This window comes from Eufriesea mexicana, unplaced genomic scaffold (assembly GCF_001483705.2).
Source record: "Eufriesea mexicana isolate 0111107269 unplaced genomic scaffold, ASM148370v2 scaffold5604, whole genome shotgun sequence".
Taxonomy (NCBI): domain Eukaryota; kingdom Metazoa; phylum Arthropoda; class Insecta; order Hymenoptera; family Apidae; genus Eufriesea; species Eufriesea mexicana.
In genome coordinates, this window is record NW_016913537.1 from 19,647 (window position 1) to 35,021 (window position 15,375).

The 15,375-nt window shown below is 43.5% G+C and overlaps 1 protein-coding gene across 1 annotated transcript in view; it reads right to left on the reverse strand.

The window, feature by feature from the left end:
- Positions 1 to 4,041: 4,041 nt before the first annotated feature.
- The window catches only part of tara (SERTA domain-containing protein 2 taranis), a 51,323-nt gene continuing 39,989 nt past the window's right edge, over positions 4,042 to 15,375 (reverse strand). The window contains exon 2 of the mRNA XM_017906551.1: positions 4,042 to 5,845. Within this exon, the coding sequence (XP_017762040.1) occupies positions 4,490 to 5,845 (1,356 nt within the window). The 3' untranslated portion in view covers positions 4,042 to 4,489. The remainder of the gene's footprint in view (positions 5,846 to 15,375) is intronic.

Consider the following 15,375-nt stretch of genomic DNA (forward strand, 5'->3'; position numbering starts at 1 on the left):
AGCGTGTATGGAAAATGGATGAGAACAATAGAGTGATCAGCTTTCGCGTGGTTACAAAAAGAACGAGATATCCCCCGGGATATGCGTTTTATAGGTTGAACTGAATTTGAATGGAAATCGCTCCGTGGGCCAGCCGCGAATCACAGCAACATCATCCGAACGACAACGAGATCGCGCGAGTCCCCGTCACCGCTTTTGTATATCACTTACCGGTAAATATATATAATAATCTTATATATATACTTCTTGTTTATATATAATATATAATAATATCTTATATGTATATTTTCTTCACATTATACCTATTATATCATCTTTTATTTCCGCTTAAATGTACTTCTGCGCGTGTGCTATTTATACTATTTACAATGTATCCTTCATCCCCCTTCTCCTTGCTTTCTCCTCGTTTAAATCGTACTCCCCAAAGAAGTGTTCGTTACACACCCATTTTTTTTTCTTTTTTTTTTTACGTTAACATTAACACGCACGCCGGCGCAATGTCGAAACACACGCGTATAAGAACTCACTGGTCGTTCTCTCGCACGGTTACGTTTCTAAGCTGCGTCTCGCGACCCACGACTAAACTCGCGCCCTCTCCCTTCACTGCTCGCCGTCGTCAAACCGAACTCGCAGGCACTCCGTCGGTACCGTGTGTGTACGTGTACTAATATGCGTTTTAACGCAGCGAAGCTACATCTGTGTAAAAAATACGAAATTATTTGTCACCTCCCGAGTTCCATTTTTCACCCCGTCGAGAAGCGAGTATATACCGTCGCGTTCTGTTCCGAACGCAGTGCTTGGTATTCCGTTCGACGACCGACTCGATCGGTACAAAATATCGACCGAGAGTCACGAGTAGTAGTTTCGCGAAAATTCGCTCGCGTTTCTTTCCGTATCGGCCATCTCTCCGCGCGTTATTCTTTTCGACTATACTTCCGAATCCTTTGGGCGAGTTCGCGTGCGTCGAAAGAGAAGTGTAAGGCATCCTCCGTGTCGCGACTCGGAACACCAAGCCGATGAGGTAGCGCTGCGATCGCAAAATACCAGGGGCGTACTTCGGAGATGCATCAACGCGATGGACGAATTTTTGAACAATCTAGCATACGTTGGTGTATCTCGCGCGTGCCACAGGCTTTTTAACGTTCACGCTGTTTCGTTGGTACACCATGCAAGAAAACAACACTGACCTTCCTTAGAACGCTCCGTACATTCACATCGAGCGCGCATATGTAATTTCATACAACGTTCGTTCGTGCGCGTGTTTGTGTGTCTGTGTATCATGTATGAATGTATCCCGTGTTTTAACACTTTCGCGCGGTCATAGATAGAATGGTACACGGAACTCGAGTGATTCGCAAACCCGGAAAGTACCCTGAGAACACCTTTCTCTGCTTTTTATTAGCCATGATTGACATTTCATCGCGTAACGCCATCTTTCGTGAAACTGGTTAAATTAAACATTTCCAATTCGCTCGTTGCAACAAATTTCTACGAATTTGTGTTCTTTTCCAGTGATATTTATACCGCAGCCAAATGGAAGTATAAATAAAGCCGATGATGTAGAAAACTGAACGCGCGATCCACGAGAATGATCAAACATGGCGATCGTTTGAAAGAATGTTGCTCTTTCGGTACGAGCTTGAAGCTCGCGTATCACTCGAGATCGCTGCACGTGCATTCTTTTCCTAGATTCTTCGCACCGTTAAAGTAATATTGCTCGTTGTTTCCTATGAAATGAGAGACGAACGAATGAGAACGATAAAGAGGTGAGACGATTAGCGTGGCGGAGGAAACCATCACACGGTATAACGGTACCCCGGATAAGTAACACGACGAACAGACGAAAATCAGAGAATTGAAAAATCGGCGATACGATGACTGACGAAAAATGAAACAAAATGGGAACAGGAACGGAAAATGAAAACTGCCGAGAGTTCACGGTTCGCGTTAACAATTATTAGACTTAGCACGTAGTGTGTACCTATATACATCGAAGTATCTAGCGTATTTCATGTACAAACGTGTCCTCTGTGATTCTGTATACAAGTGTCGCGTGTACGTATAGTCTTCTGTATGGTGTGTGTCCTGTAGTGTATACATGTCGGCTTAACATCGAATTAATTACAAGTTAAATCAACTCGTGTCGCGAAACATTACCGATAGAGCTTCCTTTCCTTCGTCTTTTCCTTTCTTTGTTCTCTCGCGCAAGTAGTCAGTCGATTTATAAATTATTTATATCGCTTTATCGTTCGTTAGACTCGCTTTACAACGCTTAACTTCGATTTAAGTATAGCTGCTCTCTTGGGTTCGGTTAGTGGACGTTGAGGACGAGATCGCGCGCGGATCGCCGTTCCTCTTCGCGAAGTGCGTATCGTCGAGTTTTACTTTATTTTCTCCATTTTTTCCTAATAATCTCTCCGTTCCACACCCCAAGTGAATTATTGGTCGCCTTCGTTCCCTGCTCGTCGGCCACTCTATTTTACAATAGTATTATGGTACATATTATTAACGGGAGATCAGTGGCGCGCAGTGGCCTCCGTGCGACGACCCGAAGGGACCGATATTATCCCGATCTCTAAAATGCAGGTACATTTGTTAGCATCGTGCACCAGAACACAGGGCGCGTTCTCTCCAACATACTTCCATCTACGATCACGCGGCGCTCCACCACAATTGGGTAAGACGAGATTGATCCTACTACAGCTAACTTCGCTTCGTATCGGGTGCCATGATGGAAATATGTTCGACTACGGCGTGGTCCTGTTCACGACGTCAGGACGTATCTAGACTCCTCGACGAAGACTACCGGGCGATCCGTGCGAATTTACGCACATGGCTCTGTGTGTACAGAATTAAGCACCAGGGTGTGTGATCGTCCTAGCACCATATCGACTTTTCTGTCTACGAACCTGTATCTCTTTTCTGATGTACATATATATGCGTGTGTGTCTATGTACGTGGGCGTGTACGCATGTGTGCGTGCGTGTGTGTGTGTGCGTGCGTGTGTGTGTGTGTGTTATCAGTGTAAGGTATAGGCCACGGCGGTTACGTCTTACGCGTGTAGGTGTATCGTTAGTGTATCAGAGTGTATGGCATTAATTAATCGTCGCATGGATAGTCTTTCTAATCCAAAGAGAAAACATCGATCGATGATGATGGACACTCATGTTTCGATTGGCTGTCGCAAGCGACGCCGGACGTCGCCGGAGAGTTCTCAACGTCAGCCGGCTAGGCGAGCGATACCGCGCTGTCCGAATGTTACGGAAGAAAGGAAAGAAAAGAAAATAATTAAAAAAAGAAAAAAAAAAGAGAAAAAGAAAAAGGCAAGGAATCGAGGAGAAAGGGGAGAGGGAGATAGAGGAGAAAAGGGGGTAACAGGAACGTGGATAGAAGAGGACATTTTTTCTGTCGAATATACCGCGTGCACATCATAAAAGTCTATCGAGGTTTCGCGTGCCGTTGTCGTCGTTGTTTTAAGGAGTCGAAGGGAAGCTTGCACAGATCCTAGGACTTGTCCTACCATATCGCCGGCCCGGGGGCGTGAACATTGAAAGCTCTGAGACTTTTTCACTTTCTCTCTTTCTCCCTGTCGCTCTCTCATTCTCTTTCTTTCGCTCTCTCTCTTTCTCTCTCTCTCTCTCTCTCTCTCTCTCTCTCTCTCTCACTCTCTCTGTCTGATGTGCCGATGGCGACATTTCGAGCGACTCGGGAACTCATACGTGTGCGGCTGAATTCGCAGGTGCAGCTGCAAAAACAGATCGTTTCGATATAGTATAGCCATGTTCCTTTCGAGGTGTCGTTGATGAACCGGAGGAGGACCCGATATCGCGTTGTTCGTGAGAATAAAAATTACAAGTCTTCCGATATATCTCTCTATGTACATATAAAATAAGAAGATTTAAATAATTTTTAGTAAGTCGATAATAGCTAGGAAAATAAAAATAATCATTCCGAGTAAAATTATAAAACGTAACGTGTTATATGATACTTCGAAATGGAAGAAAAAAAAAAAGAAAAAAAAGAAAGAAAAATATATATATATATCTTTGAAACAACACGAGCTTAGGTACTCGCCGGTTTATAAATTGTAATCACCTCAGGTTGCTTCGAACTTTAAACATTTCCAGTGGGCCATGCATATCCCACCACCGCCTGCACCTGCGAACACAGGGTGTCACACAGCGCGTACCCTCCGCCACAAAGAGTAGACCCATACTGGGCACCGATGTGGTAGAAGTAGAACATAACCGAGATAATCGATCGGTGCGTAATTGACACGAACGGTAATAAATAAGAAAAAGAAGACCTCCTGGAGAGTCGCCGACCAGGCGTCGCACATATTCGAGAGCCAGGGCGACTACGTCGTCTCTGCATCTCTCGACTCGTGGTTCTTTGTGTGTGTGTGTGTGTGTGTGCCGCACTTTTACTTGCTTTGCGGCATCAGCGGGTAAAAATCGATGAGATGACTCAACGATGTCAAAATCGGGGGCTATGATCCAACGCACATTAACGATTCGTGCGTACTACTGCTACTGCCAGTACTGACGCAGGCACTGCCCACATTACTGCTGGCGCAACTACCACTAGTCGGCGCCAAGTGTTGCTGCTGCTGTTGCTGATGATGATGCTGATGTTGCTGGTGTTGCTGCTCCTGCGCCGTCGTACTCCTAAGGATATCGTCCGCAGACAGAGGAGTCAGCTTCCATCCAGGCATGAAGTCTAAATCTAGGTCCGGACCGATATCGACATCCAGTAACTCGTTGTTGTTCAATGGATCTAGAGGCGACTGACTCGACAGAGATAGCACGCTGCCCCAATTGATCGAACGACTATCGTCGCTATCGCCGATGCCGGAATCAGCGTCTGTTTCGTTCGAAGACGTCGGTGGCATTGGGAACGGCGTTAACCTGCCCTGCTCAGGAGGTTGAAGTTGAGCAATCGGCGCCGGTATAACCGGCTCCATGGGCGGTGGACTTCTGTCCCTCTCCATCTCGCGTTCCAGGTGCCTCAGTGTATTACAGATGAGAACCGATCGATGAAGGCTCGGATCCGGAAATTGGCGGTACCTCGCCAGCTTGCACATCGAAATATTTAAAACGGCTAGTCGCCTTTGTCTATAACACGCTCTGCCACGCCGACACCAGCTCGACCTCGAGCCTTCGCAGCACCTCTCGTTCGCTCGGTAACTCGAACCAAGCTCCAAATAACTCTTCCCGTTTTCTTCTCGCCGTATCGTCGGAGGCTCGTAATGGTGAGGTGCTCCCCACTGCGGCTGAGGCCTCGACAGTTGGCTGTAACCATTGTTACCGACCGGACTGTTTGGTCCGCGTTGATGGTGGTAGTAGTGCTGCGGGTGATGATGCAGATGCGCCACCGTAGACGGGGGTAGCGCTGACGCCGGCGTCGGCGATTGCTGTTGTTGTTGCTGCTGCTGCTGCTGCTGCTGCGCTGCCTGGTGTTGCTGTTGCTGCTGCTGTTGCTGCTGCTGCTGCTGCTGTTGTTGTTGTTGTTGTTGCTGTTGCTGCTGCTGTTGTTGCTGCTGCTGCTGCTGCTGCTGTTGCTGCTGCTGCTGCTGCTGCTGCTGCTGTTGCTGAGGACTCGTTGATGTCGGCTGACAAGGATTTGTTGTCTGCAGGCAAGGCGAACTCACTTCCATATCGTAATAAGAAGCGGGTGTTTGGCTCAGCGGGGGCGTGTAACTATCCTCCATTGCCCACCAGCTACCCTCCACCCGGCCTAACTTCGATGGGCTCTCGCCCATATCCATGTCGAACTCCATGCAGCCCACACCTCCCTCCAGTTTACGTTTTCCTGCCGTGGCCTGCAGACCCATCATTGCACAGCTCTAGAAATAGATAAATTATACCACACATTAGTATCTCTGTATAAATTCTTTTCTATGCAAACATAAATATACGTTGTTTTATACTTTCGCCTCGTGCAATTCGATAGTTTAATATTTTCCAAGGTAACGTATCGGAAAATTCACGTGAAATAATTACGGAGAATATTTTTCTGTCACGAAAAATATAAGATTAGGTCAAAGTTAAATTACCAAATTGCATCTGCATGGTGTGAAAGAAAAGACAGGGTTTTGAAATTTATGCAAATGGTAAAGAAATATTAAGGGATAAGCTAGGAGTCTTTGCTAGATGACGATTTAGCGACATGATCACGAAAGACCTTGCCGAGTCTCGATACTCTGCTACGAGCAGGAGAGTAGGCAAAACGGCATGACTCAGAGGGTCGGCTCGCTGACAGACGTTGGAGAATGACGTCAGGCTTCTCCCTACCCTAGCCTGGAAGAAGTCATCGTTGGAATGGATGATCGAGTGGGCATGGAAGAGAAGGGGGGCACAAATGGCAAAGGGGACAGAGGAGTGTTGTTACTCATGGGTTCAATCAGCAAGCATGCGGGCCCCTTGTGAAATACTCCTCTTCATTTTATCTTTTCCTACGTCTTTGTTTTCCTTTTTCTACTTCTCATATTCGTTCAAAGGTTCGTGTATTAGATCTATGAAATTACTATTATCTCGAATTTCCAGCCCTAAATAATTTCCCTCCATTCTTAAAGTCGGATGCACTCGTGTAATTACATCACGTTGACCATCATACGGAAATTAAGACGATAACAGATCTATTTCTCATTTTCTATTAATATTAAAATAGACCGTAGAACGTGCATGTATACTAGCGATATCTTGTGACCCACAGTGATACCAACTACGAGGAAACGTGATCGATCCGCGCGACGAAACCCCAAACAAATGATAAAGCACGTGGAACACCGAGGATTTATATCCACGCATATCCGATTGACTGTGCGGGTGAAAGTAAGTAAATAATCATCCCACCCTTCCCCAACTTTTGCTTATCGAAGCAAGTCTTTCGAAGCGGCAGAAGAGAACGAGGAGAAATGATTTGAAGGGTAAAAATCACGCGAATTCGGTTGAGAACCGCCGACATTGCAGTTAGTTGAGCGAATTGCCGTGAGATGTCACTAGCGACACGTTCGTCGTTTTGTCGGATCCACGTGGTCTGCACATGACGTTTGATTTCACACGCGAAAAAAAAAAGGGGAAAAAAAAAGCAAAAACAGAAATGGAGGGAATGGAAGGCGCGTAGAGCTGACCTATGGGTAGAGGATGCATGGTGGCGTGAACGTCATTTAACAGATAATCGATGCGTTATGTTGTTCGGCCAATACGAAGAGCCGCGTGTGCAACTGGCAAGAACAACGGTGAGAAAAGGAGGGGAAAAAAGTTCCGAGGAAACGAGCAATGCCATCAGAGACGATACGCGCGCTCATGATACTCGCGGTTATGGCAAAACAAGCGAGCCAATTTGTCGCTTTGTTTAATCGGACTTGAACTGAACAGCGTCGGTTAAATAAAATTTCGAATAAAAAGAATTTTCACGAAACTCTCGCTAATGGTAACGCGCCATAGGTGGGAGAAATTGGATTATCTTTTATCAAAATAACTTCATTAAGAACCCTTGAGAAGAAAGGCTCGCTTTCTTAGAAACGATTTATAGATTTCTAGAAGTAACTAGTTACCACGGCGGCAGCAACAGCAGCCAACGACTCAATCTCGACTCGACAGTGTACATCCGCCGCGGCGGCCTACTTGGAATACGACTCGCTCGCGAAGGTTCTCCTTCCAACAGGGTCGACCAGTCCCGGAGCTCTTCAACGGACGATTCATGGAATCGCGGGGAAAACAATGACGGATCGTATCCGCAAGCTTGATTTCGCCTTCCATCACGGTGAAAACGCGATTTTCTCAGGAAAGTGCTTCTCGTTTTGTCCATCGATGCTTTCCCAATACGTATCCTTACTTACTGACAATCTCTATGTTACTAGTACCTTGTCACAGTGCTCACGATACTCGCGTTATCTCTATTTTTTAACCCACTGAACCATACTGCGATTCCTTTCAATAACAGGAGAATATAGAACGTATCGAATCTAGTGGAATTTAAATTGGAATTTTTCATGCGTGGATTTCTACTTTACCGGCTGCCTCATCCAAGACACCAACCGATTCCGTACCGTTCTGCGTTACCATCGTTGAAAAATGGTTACCAATTGAATCCATCGTAATACTTCGAAATGATTTCAGCGAACGCGTCCGAGAATTCAACTGGCGTCGTAACAAACAATGTTTGCGAAACATGGTCCGGGCACTTGTTGAATCGAGACGGCCACCGGGTGGTTGCTGCGGGGAGTTACCGCGTAACGGATTAGCTGTGTGTGGCAGAAATGCACGGCTCTTAACTGCCCATAAATCAAAGTCAAGAAGCATGCTCATCCCGCTACTCTCTTTTCCTCTCGCGGAATCTTTAAGGGTTGCGGTTTGCTCACTCTCGCGAATGGAGAATCTTTCTAACCTCACCTGAGCTGCGGAATCGTGGCACCGATTTCGAAGAGAAGTGTCGAAAGGTTGTTTTCGTTCGTTCTGTGCCTTCTCTGAACATTTTGCGATCAACTATTCGATGTGATCCAAGCGTGATCAAAAATGGCTTTCGAATTTAAAAGCTAAAAGTATTTGAAACGAAAATATTTTTCCATTCTTTCGATGAAATTAGATAAATCACACTAGCGTAAAATCGTATAGTTACCTGAAAAAAGTGTCTGTTATTGTTACGTGCACGTTATAGATTACGTTGGTAAATCTGTGTCAGCGTTTAATGCACTTTTTGTTTTATATTTCACGCCACTTTTCTATCTTTTACGAAATAGTACGGTGTATCTTGTTCACGCGAGCGCCATCTAGCAGCGAATTCTGTAATCAACTCGGTAGAGGATTTATTTCGAGGTTAATAAGATAAAATTGACCCTAAAATAGCATATTTTGTAACGTTACAACTCTTATGTTTTTGTTAACAAAAACGTGTTTACGAGGTGCAACAAGTGAAATACTAAATACGCGAAATTGTATTTGACACGTGTGAACGGGAAAAGTTTATGGAAAATTTCAATAATATTCGTTAAACTAATTATCATCGAATATGTGTCATCGCATTGACAAATTGCACAGAAAGTTCGGTGACAGAGTTTCTATAAACAAATTTGCCCCAATTCCTGTTTTATCGTCAGGAATGTGGGTCAATGGAATAAACGTGAGAGAAGTACCAGAACTAGAAAAGATTCATGACGACTGTGCTCGCAATAAGATAATGTTCACTGCGTGAAGCCTATCTAGACGCACGAGGAGATTAATAAAGTCAGCTTTTACGTCACTCTAGGTAAAATCAAGCGAAAATATAATCCCCGTTGAAAACGGAAGAACAATCAAAATGGACGATAAATAAAAATAAAAAAAGATTCCTTTAAATAGAAAAAATGAAGAAAATTTATTCCGATATTAATAATTCGAGGCGAAATTATTTATCGTTTAAATAATTAATTTACGAGTAGGTTTATTTTAAAGGAATTCATTTTCGTTCGATTCCTTGCGAGCAGCAGCGAGAACAGAGGATGCGAGAGAAGAATCAAAAGTAGAGAAGGTTTGTTGTGGATCCGGCTATGCCTGACGATGAGGTAATGTTTGCTACACGAGTCAAAGCTATCTAGTCAGCCAAAGAACGAACACACACGAAGCCCTGCTCGAGCCACTCGGAGCCCCGTAGATAAAACCAGTCAATGTGTGGCGTCGTACATTCCTGAGCTATACATGTGTACGCTAGGCATGCGCGAATACACCGAAACGATACTATAAGATCGAACACTCGAATCCGTTTTCGAATTCGGATACTGCAGAATTTTCGGTACAGTATCAACTTTGCATATTTAGCCACGGAAAGTGCTCGAAGGTGCTGCCTCTTTAGAGGTTAGGTCAATAACTCAGTCGTGCCAACGCGAGAACACGATCGATTCGATAATCGTGCGAGGGAAGCGCGAAAAAATGAAACGAATAGATTGAAAGTTCGAATGTGAAAAAAAAAGGAGAGAGATAACGATACGAGCGAAGCTGACGCGAAAAATAAGTTCGCAATATTATCTTTTACGTTCCGGTTTAAGAAATATCGAGTCGAAAAAACGATCATTACGCGAAGTATCGGGAGAACGATGGAATTTTCGTTCGAATTCGAAACTACGTATAGGATAAACGTAATCGAGTCGCGTTAGTGCAAATTTTCTGCGCTGCTCGGGCACCAGAAGAACGACATCGAGGCGACGTTGGTGCCGGCGGTCGGCAGTCATGACAACATGACGTCAACCGGCCGTGTGTTATTTTCGAAAGGGGACTCGAGCGGCGCGGCGCCTGCCGGCGAGATCGCCAACTACGAAAAACAGCTCGACAACGACGTCGCGCACCACGCTATCGGGCCAAGAAATAACAACGCGCACGATATAGCCTGCCGTGTTATGATTATCGAGCGCAATTCCGTCGGGAATATTTAAATAAATGAGAAACCAGCGAGCGTTCTACAGGAGAAAAAAAATGTCTTTCGCGTAGAATTAACAGTCAGTATCACTGACGTTTCCTTAACGGAAAATATCGACCGATATTGTCTAGTTTTTATCCGTTCATTTATCAATGACGCGCTATATTATTTATAGGTATGATGTTCTGGATAATATTCCACGACGGTTCAAGCCAAATAAGTTATTAAAATAATTCGAATTAAATTATAAATTCTACGAGAATCTCGATGTCACGTTGCAAACTTACAAAGACATTTCATTCCTGTTCTAAATACGAGAATAACCAAACGACATAAATAAAAATAAGAAAATAATATCAACGTATCTTTTTCTCGAGATTAATGCGTTTGGAATGACTTTGCAAGGGTTTGCAACGCTCCCGATCCAGTCATTTATCTAACCCGATCGCACCAGGAAATTTTTCGAAATTGCCCATGTTTCCCGTACAGCTATGAATTATGCAATCGTGGAATTTCGTCTCGCGATGTGGCGCAAGATTGCCATCGAGCAATGACACTTCCTCCGATTCGACTTCAAGTTTCGCGCGTTACGATCCTGGAAGCTGAATGCTAGGCTTTAACGGTGTAAAGTCCGCGGCAGATTAGCGGTGCGCTATCTCGTCGAACGGATAAGATTGTCGGGGAGCAAGCCAGTTAGACTTAGGTTTCAAGGACTTGTAAATCGCGTTCATCGTCGTCAACTTCGAAAAATCTAATGTCATCCGATATTTGGCTATTTTTATCATTTACAAACTCGCTTTGAATATTATCATTTTACCAACTTTGGAAATTAATAATTTTCGCAAATTTTTTTGTTTCTATCGTTTTTTCGGAAATTCTTTGCAGATATGTGCAACGATAATTCGAGATGTCCGACGTCCGATTTAAAATAGACAATAAATTTTACCGTTTTACGTGTTGCATTCAGATTTGACTTTTATGTATCGTTGCGTATATGCTGCATGCTAATTTTATTTTTATATGCTTCTCTATGTACTACGGATAGGATAGTACAACCGAAACTGTCTTAAAGTAGCGTGATGCTTTTGGCGAATGATTAACCCCGGAAAGGTGTAATACGGTTAAGAAAATTGTATATTTAAATTTTCGTTGACCATTATAATATAATTATTAAAATATAAATTACAACAGGAAGATATTTATACGATATTATTAATTAACATAAAGAACTTAAGCGAGGAATAAAATATAAAATATAATAAGCAAATGCGTCATGAAACTTCGAAACAGTGATGGTTGTATTAATTATAAATTCGACATAGTTGCATAAAATATTCGGCTAAAAATACGAATTTGGACGCGATGATGTAAATTAAATAAGACGATCGAAAATCGATACCACGGGAACAAATGGCCGAAATTGTACTGTCATTTGCAAGAACCGAAGAATCAAAAGGCAGTATTTAACGAAATAGACCACGTGAGTGGTCAGTTTACGATTTTTAAACGAAAAAAGAAATACGAGAAGGATCTATGCAACGTTACTGTAGATCGCAGGAAAGAATGACGAATAAGCGTTATCCTTGGCGAACTTGATCCTGCAGGACCAACGTTTTATACTGTAGCCACGTGCTCGATCCATCGATGATAGAGTTGCACAAAGGGACAAGGGGTGAAAACTACCCCTGATGCGTGTCTGCACCAATGAGCGACGATCTACTCATCCGTCCATCACCCTCCAAATGCAAATTTTGTTGCAACTACATTCGCAGATTACGCTTAAAACTGTTTACACGACGTAACAATTCTGACACAATGAAACACAGGATTTTAAAAATTTTAAATAGCCTCGAAATTTTCGAGGTATTTAAATTCACCTACTTCGAGGTACTTAAATTCGTCCCTTCTCCTAAATTTCCTATCATTATTTTAATACACGATATAATGTACGATATTTTCTATTTTTTAAACTTTCTCCTAAATTTCTTCGTTTAACACTAGGTTTACCGGGACGCGCCATTTTGTTCAACTCCGAATTTCACGTAAAAAAACTTACAGGAGATTACATTTATATTTAAGTAAAACTAATCCCCACGAATATTATAAATTTTATATAACAATATATATCTCATAGTTTCGTTTATAAATTAATTATTTTACTTTCTAAGTTACTTTTTAAAGAAAATATACGAGAAATGTCAGTAAACCTTAAATTACTAGTGAAAATTACATTTACATTTAAATAAAACTAATACCCACGAATATTATAAATTTTACATAACTATATATCTCATAATTTCGTTCACAAATTAATTGTTACTTTCTAAGTTATTTTTTAAAGAAAGTATACAAGAAATGTCAGTAAACCTAGTGTTAAATTACAAGTGAAAATTGCATGTACATTTACATTTGAATAAATTTAATCCCCACGAATATTACAAATTTGTATTATAAAAAATTTGGATTATAAAAAAATTACAGGAAATTACGTTTACATTTAAATAAAACTAATCCCCACGAATATTATAAATTTTATACAACAATATATATCTCCTAGTTTCGTTTATAAATTAATTCTTACTTTCTAACTTATTTTTTAAAGAAAATATACAAGAAATGTTCTTAAACCTAGTGTTAAATAACCAAGCTTCTCCTCGTCCCTTTTCACCTGCTATAATTTCGAAAAAAAGAAAGACCCTAACTTCCATCCCGTCGCAGAATCGATTTAAACACCTAGCCCGTACCGAATCGGGTGTATCCGAGAAGTTTTTGAAAAACCGGGATCACGTTTGAACGAAAACGTCGCCCCCGAAGAATAGACCCCGCGATTGTTGACCCAGTTCCACGACACGCGGTGCAACATTTGCAACCGCGAAAATACGAGTGGCCGTGCGCCCATGGGTGTTTGTATGCCACGCACAGGCGCGCAATAAACGCGGCATGCACTTACACGTCTGCACGTACTCGTCTGCACAGCGACGGATCCTGCGTCGTGGCCCTGCGTGTCCTTTTGTACAAACGTATATATCGCGCATGTACAACTTTCACGATAAATACACTAGCCTATATACTCGCCGTCCCAGCGAGGAGAATCTACGCTCGCTGGTCGGTCCTACATTAGGGAATGAATAAAGGAAGGTCTCCGAAAAGGGAGGGTTGCTTCCCCTGTGCAAGCGGTGCTCACACCGCCATCCATTATGCCATCCCGCGCGATGGAAAAAGCACCATGGGGAAATCGGAATAACCCAGCCCATTCCGTGGAACGGACCGGTTGGGTCGGTGGGGTCGGCTGAGAACCACTGACACGTAATCTAGTAGGGCGCGCGGCATCTGCGGTGCCCTAAACGAAGGGTCCGGCACCCCGAGCACTCAGGATCGGGGGAAACGGTAGAATGGAGGGCGGATGAGGGGTGGAAAATTGGGGTGGGGGTGTGGAACCGGCGGAGAAACGGAAATGTAGTTGGCTTCTTAGCGTCGCCCCCGCCGACGTTGAAATAAAGAGATCGAAAACGAAGATGCGATATTTCAACTTCCTACCCCTGGCCACCGCGAGGAATCTGGCTTAATTGGTTCCAAGGAGAACTCCGAATTGGGGTGGCGAGCGTAGGCAGCTTCTTGCTGCCACCGATTTTTGCCTCGTCAAATAAATACCCTCGACTGACAGCAGTTAGGGGTGGCTTTTTAAGAGGCACGACGAATAGCCAATCATTTTACGCAGTTTCGTGCACTCGATCGCGCGGGAAATGCTTCTCAGCTACACGAGGTATGCACGTAGTACGCGTGTTCTCTACAGTGGTCATTCTCGCGTGAGAACCAGAAGAGACTGACCTTTTTATTTAATTTCTACGCAGCGAATCGATGAAAAATACATTTTTCAGCGTGATAGAGAATTTTGACGATCAGTTTGCGCGAGTCGCGAGATGGAAAAGGTTGAAAATCACTGCTCGAGACCTGTCACTGATCTGGAGACATGTCTCGCGAGGAGTTTGATCTTTGGAATCGGTTCAAGTTCCTGCTTCGCGCATGTTCCCTGCGTTTTAAACATCTGCGCGATAAGAAGGATACTTGGAATGTCTTAGGACAGATTCGTACGATCAAACCTATGGATTGTCACGAGACATGTCTCGAGATCAGTCTCATCGGGCAGAAGACCCTTTCGCGAGGCTTAGTCATATTTTATCTTTATGGACGGATAATCTAATTCGCACAATTTGACGCGGGCACGATGACGAGACAGCGTTGGGAATAATTTTTTTCACCTTGAGCATCTGAAGATGGCGTGGTGAATTTTGGCCAAGCGGAGCGTGGAAATTGTTAGTATCTCGGTTCCATGCGAAACAGGTTTTGATGGATACCGTGGAAACCGAAGCCCACCCGGCAAACTTCATTTAAATCGGTAAAACTATTCTATTGCATACCTATCCCCTCCGTCGCCACGTGGAAACCGCACAATCCCACGACTGGGAAAAATAGAAATCGAACCGTCGAAGCCGCTGTCTAAAAGCAGGAATTGCAATTTTCGACCAACCCCGGAATCGAAATTACCATGAACGCCCAACTATTTCTACTCTTTCGTCAAACAACTTTCGTCAACACATCGAGCAGGATTGTCTTTGCCATCGAAGATTGCAACAGGGACATGAAAGATCCATGGAAGATCCATAAAAGATCCATGGAAGGTTTACTTGACGTTCATATTGAAATTACCATGAACGCAAAACTATTTCTATTCTCTCGTCAAACAGTATAGAGCAGAATTATCTCTGCCACCGAAGACTGCACCAGAGACATGAAAGAAAGACATGAAAGATCCATGGAAGATCCATGCAAGATCCATGGAAGGTTCACTCGACGTTCATATTGAAATTACCATGAACGCAAAACTATTTCTATTCGCTCGTCAAACAGTATAGAGCAGAATTATCTCTGCCACCAAAGACTGCACCAGAGACATGAAAGATCCATGCAAGATCCATGGAAGGT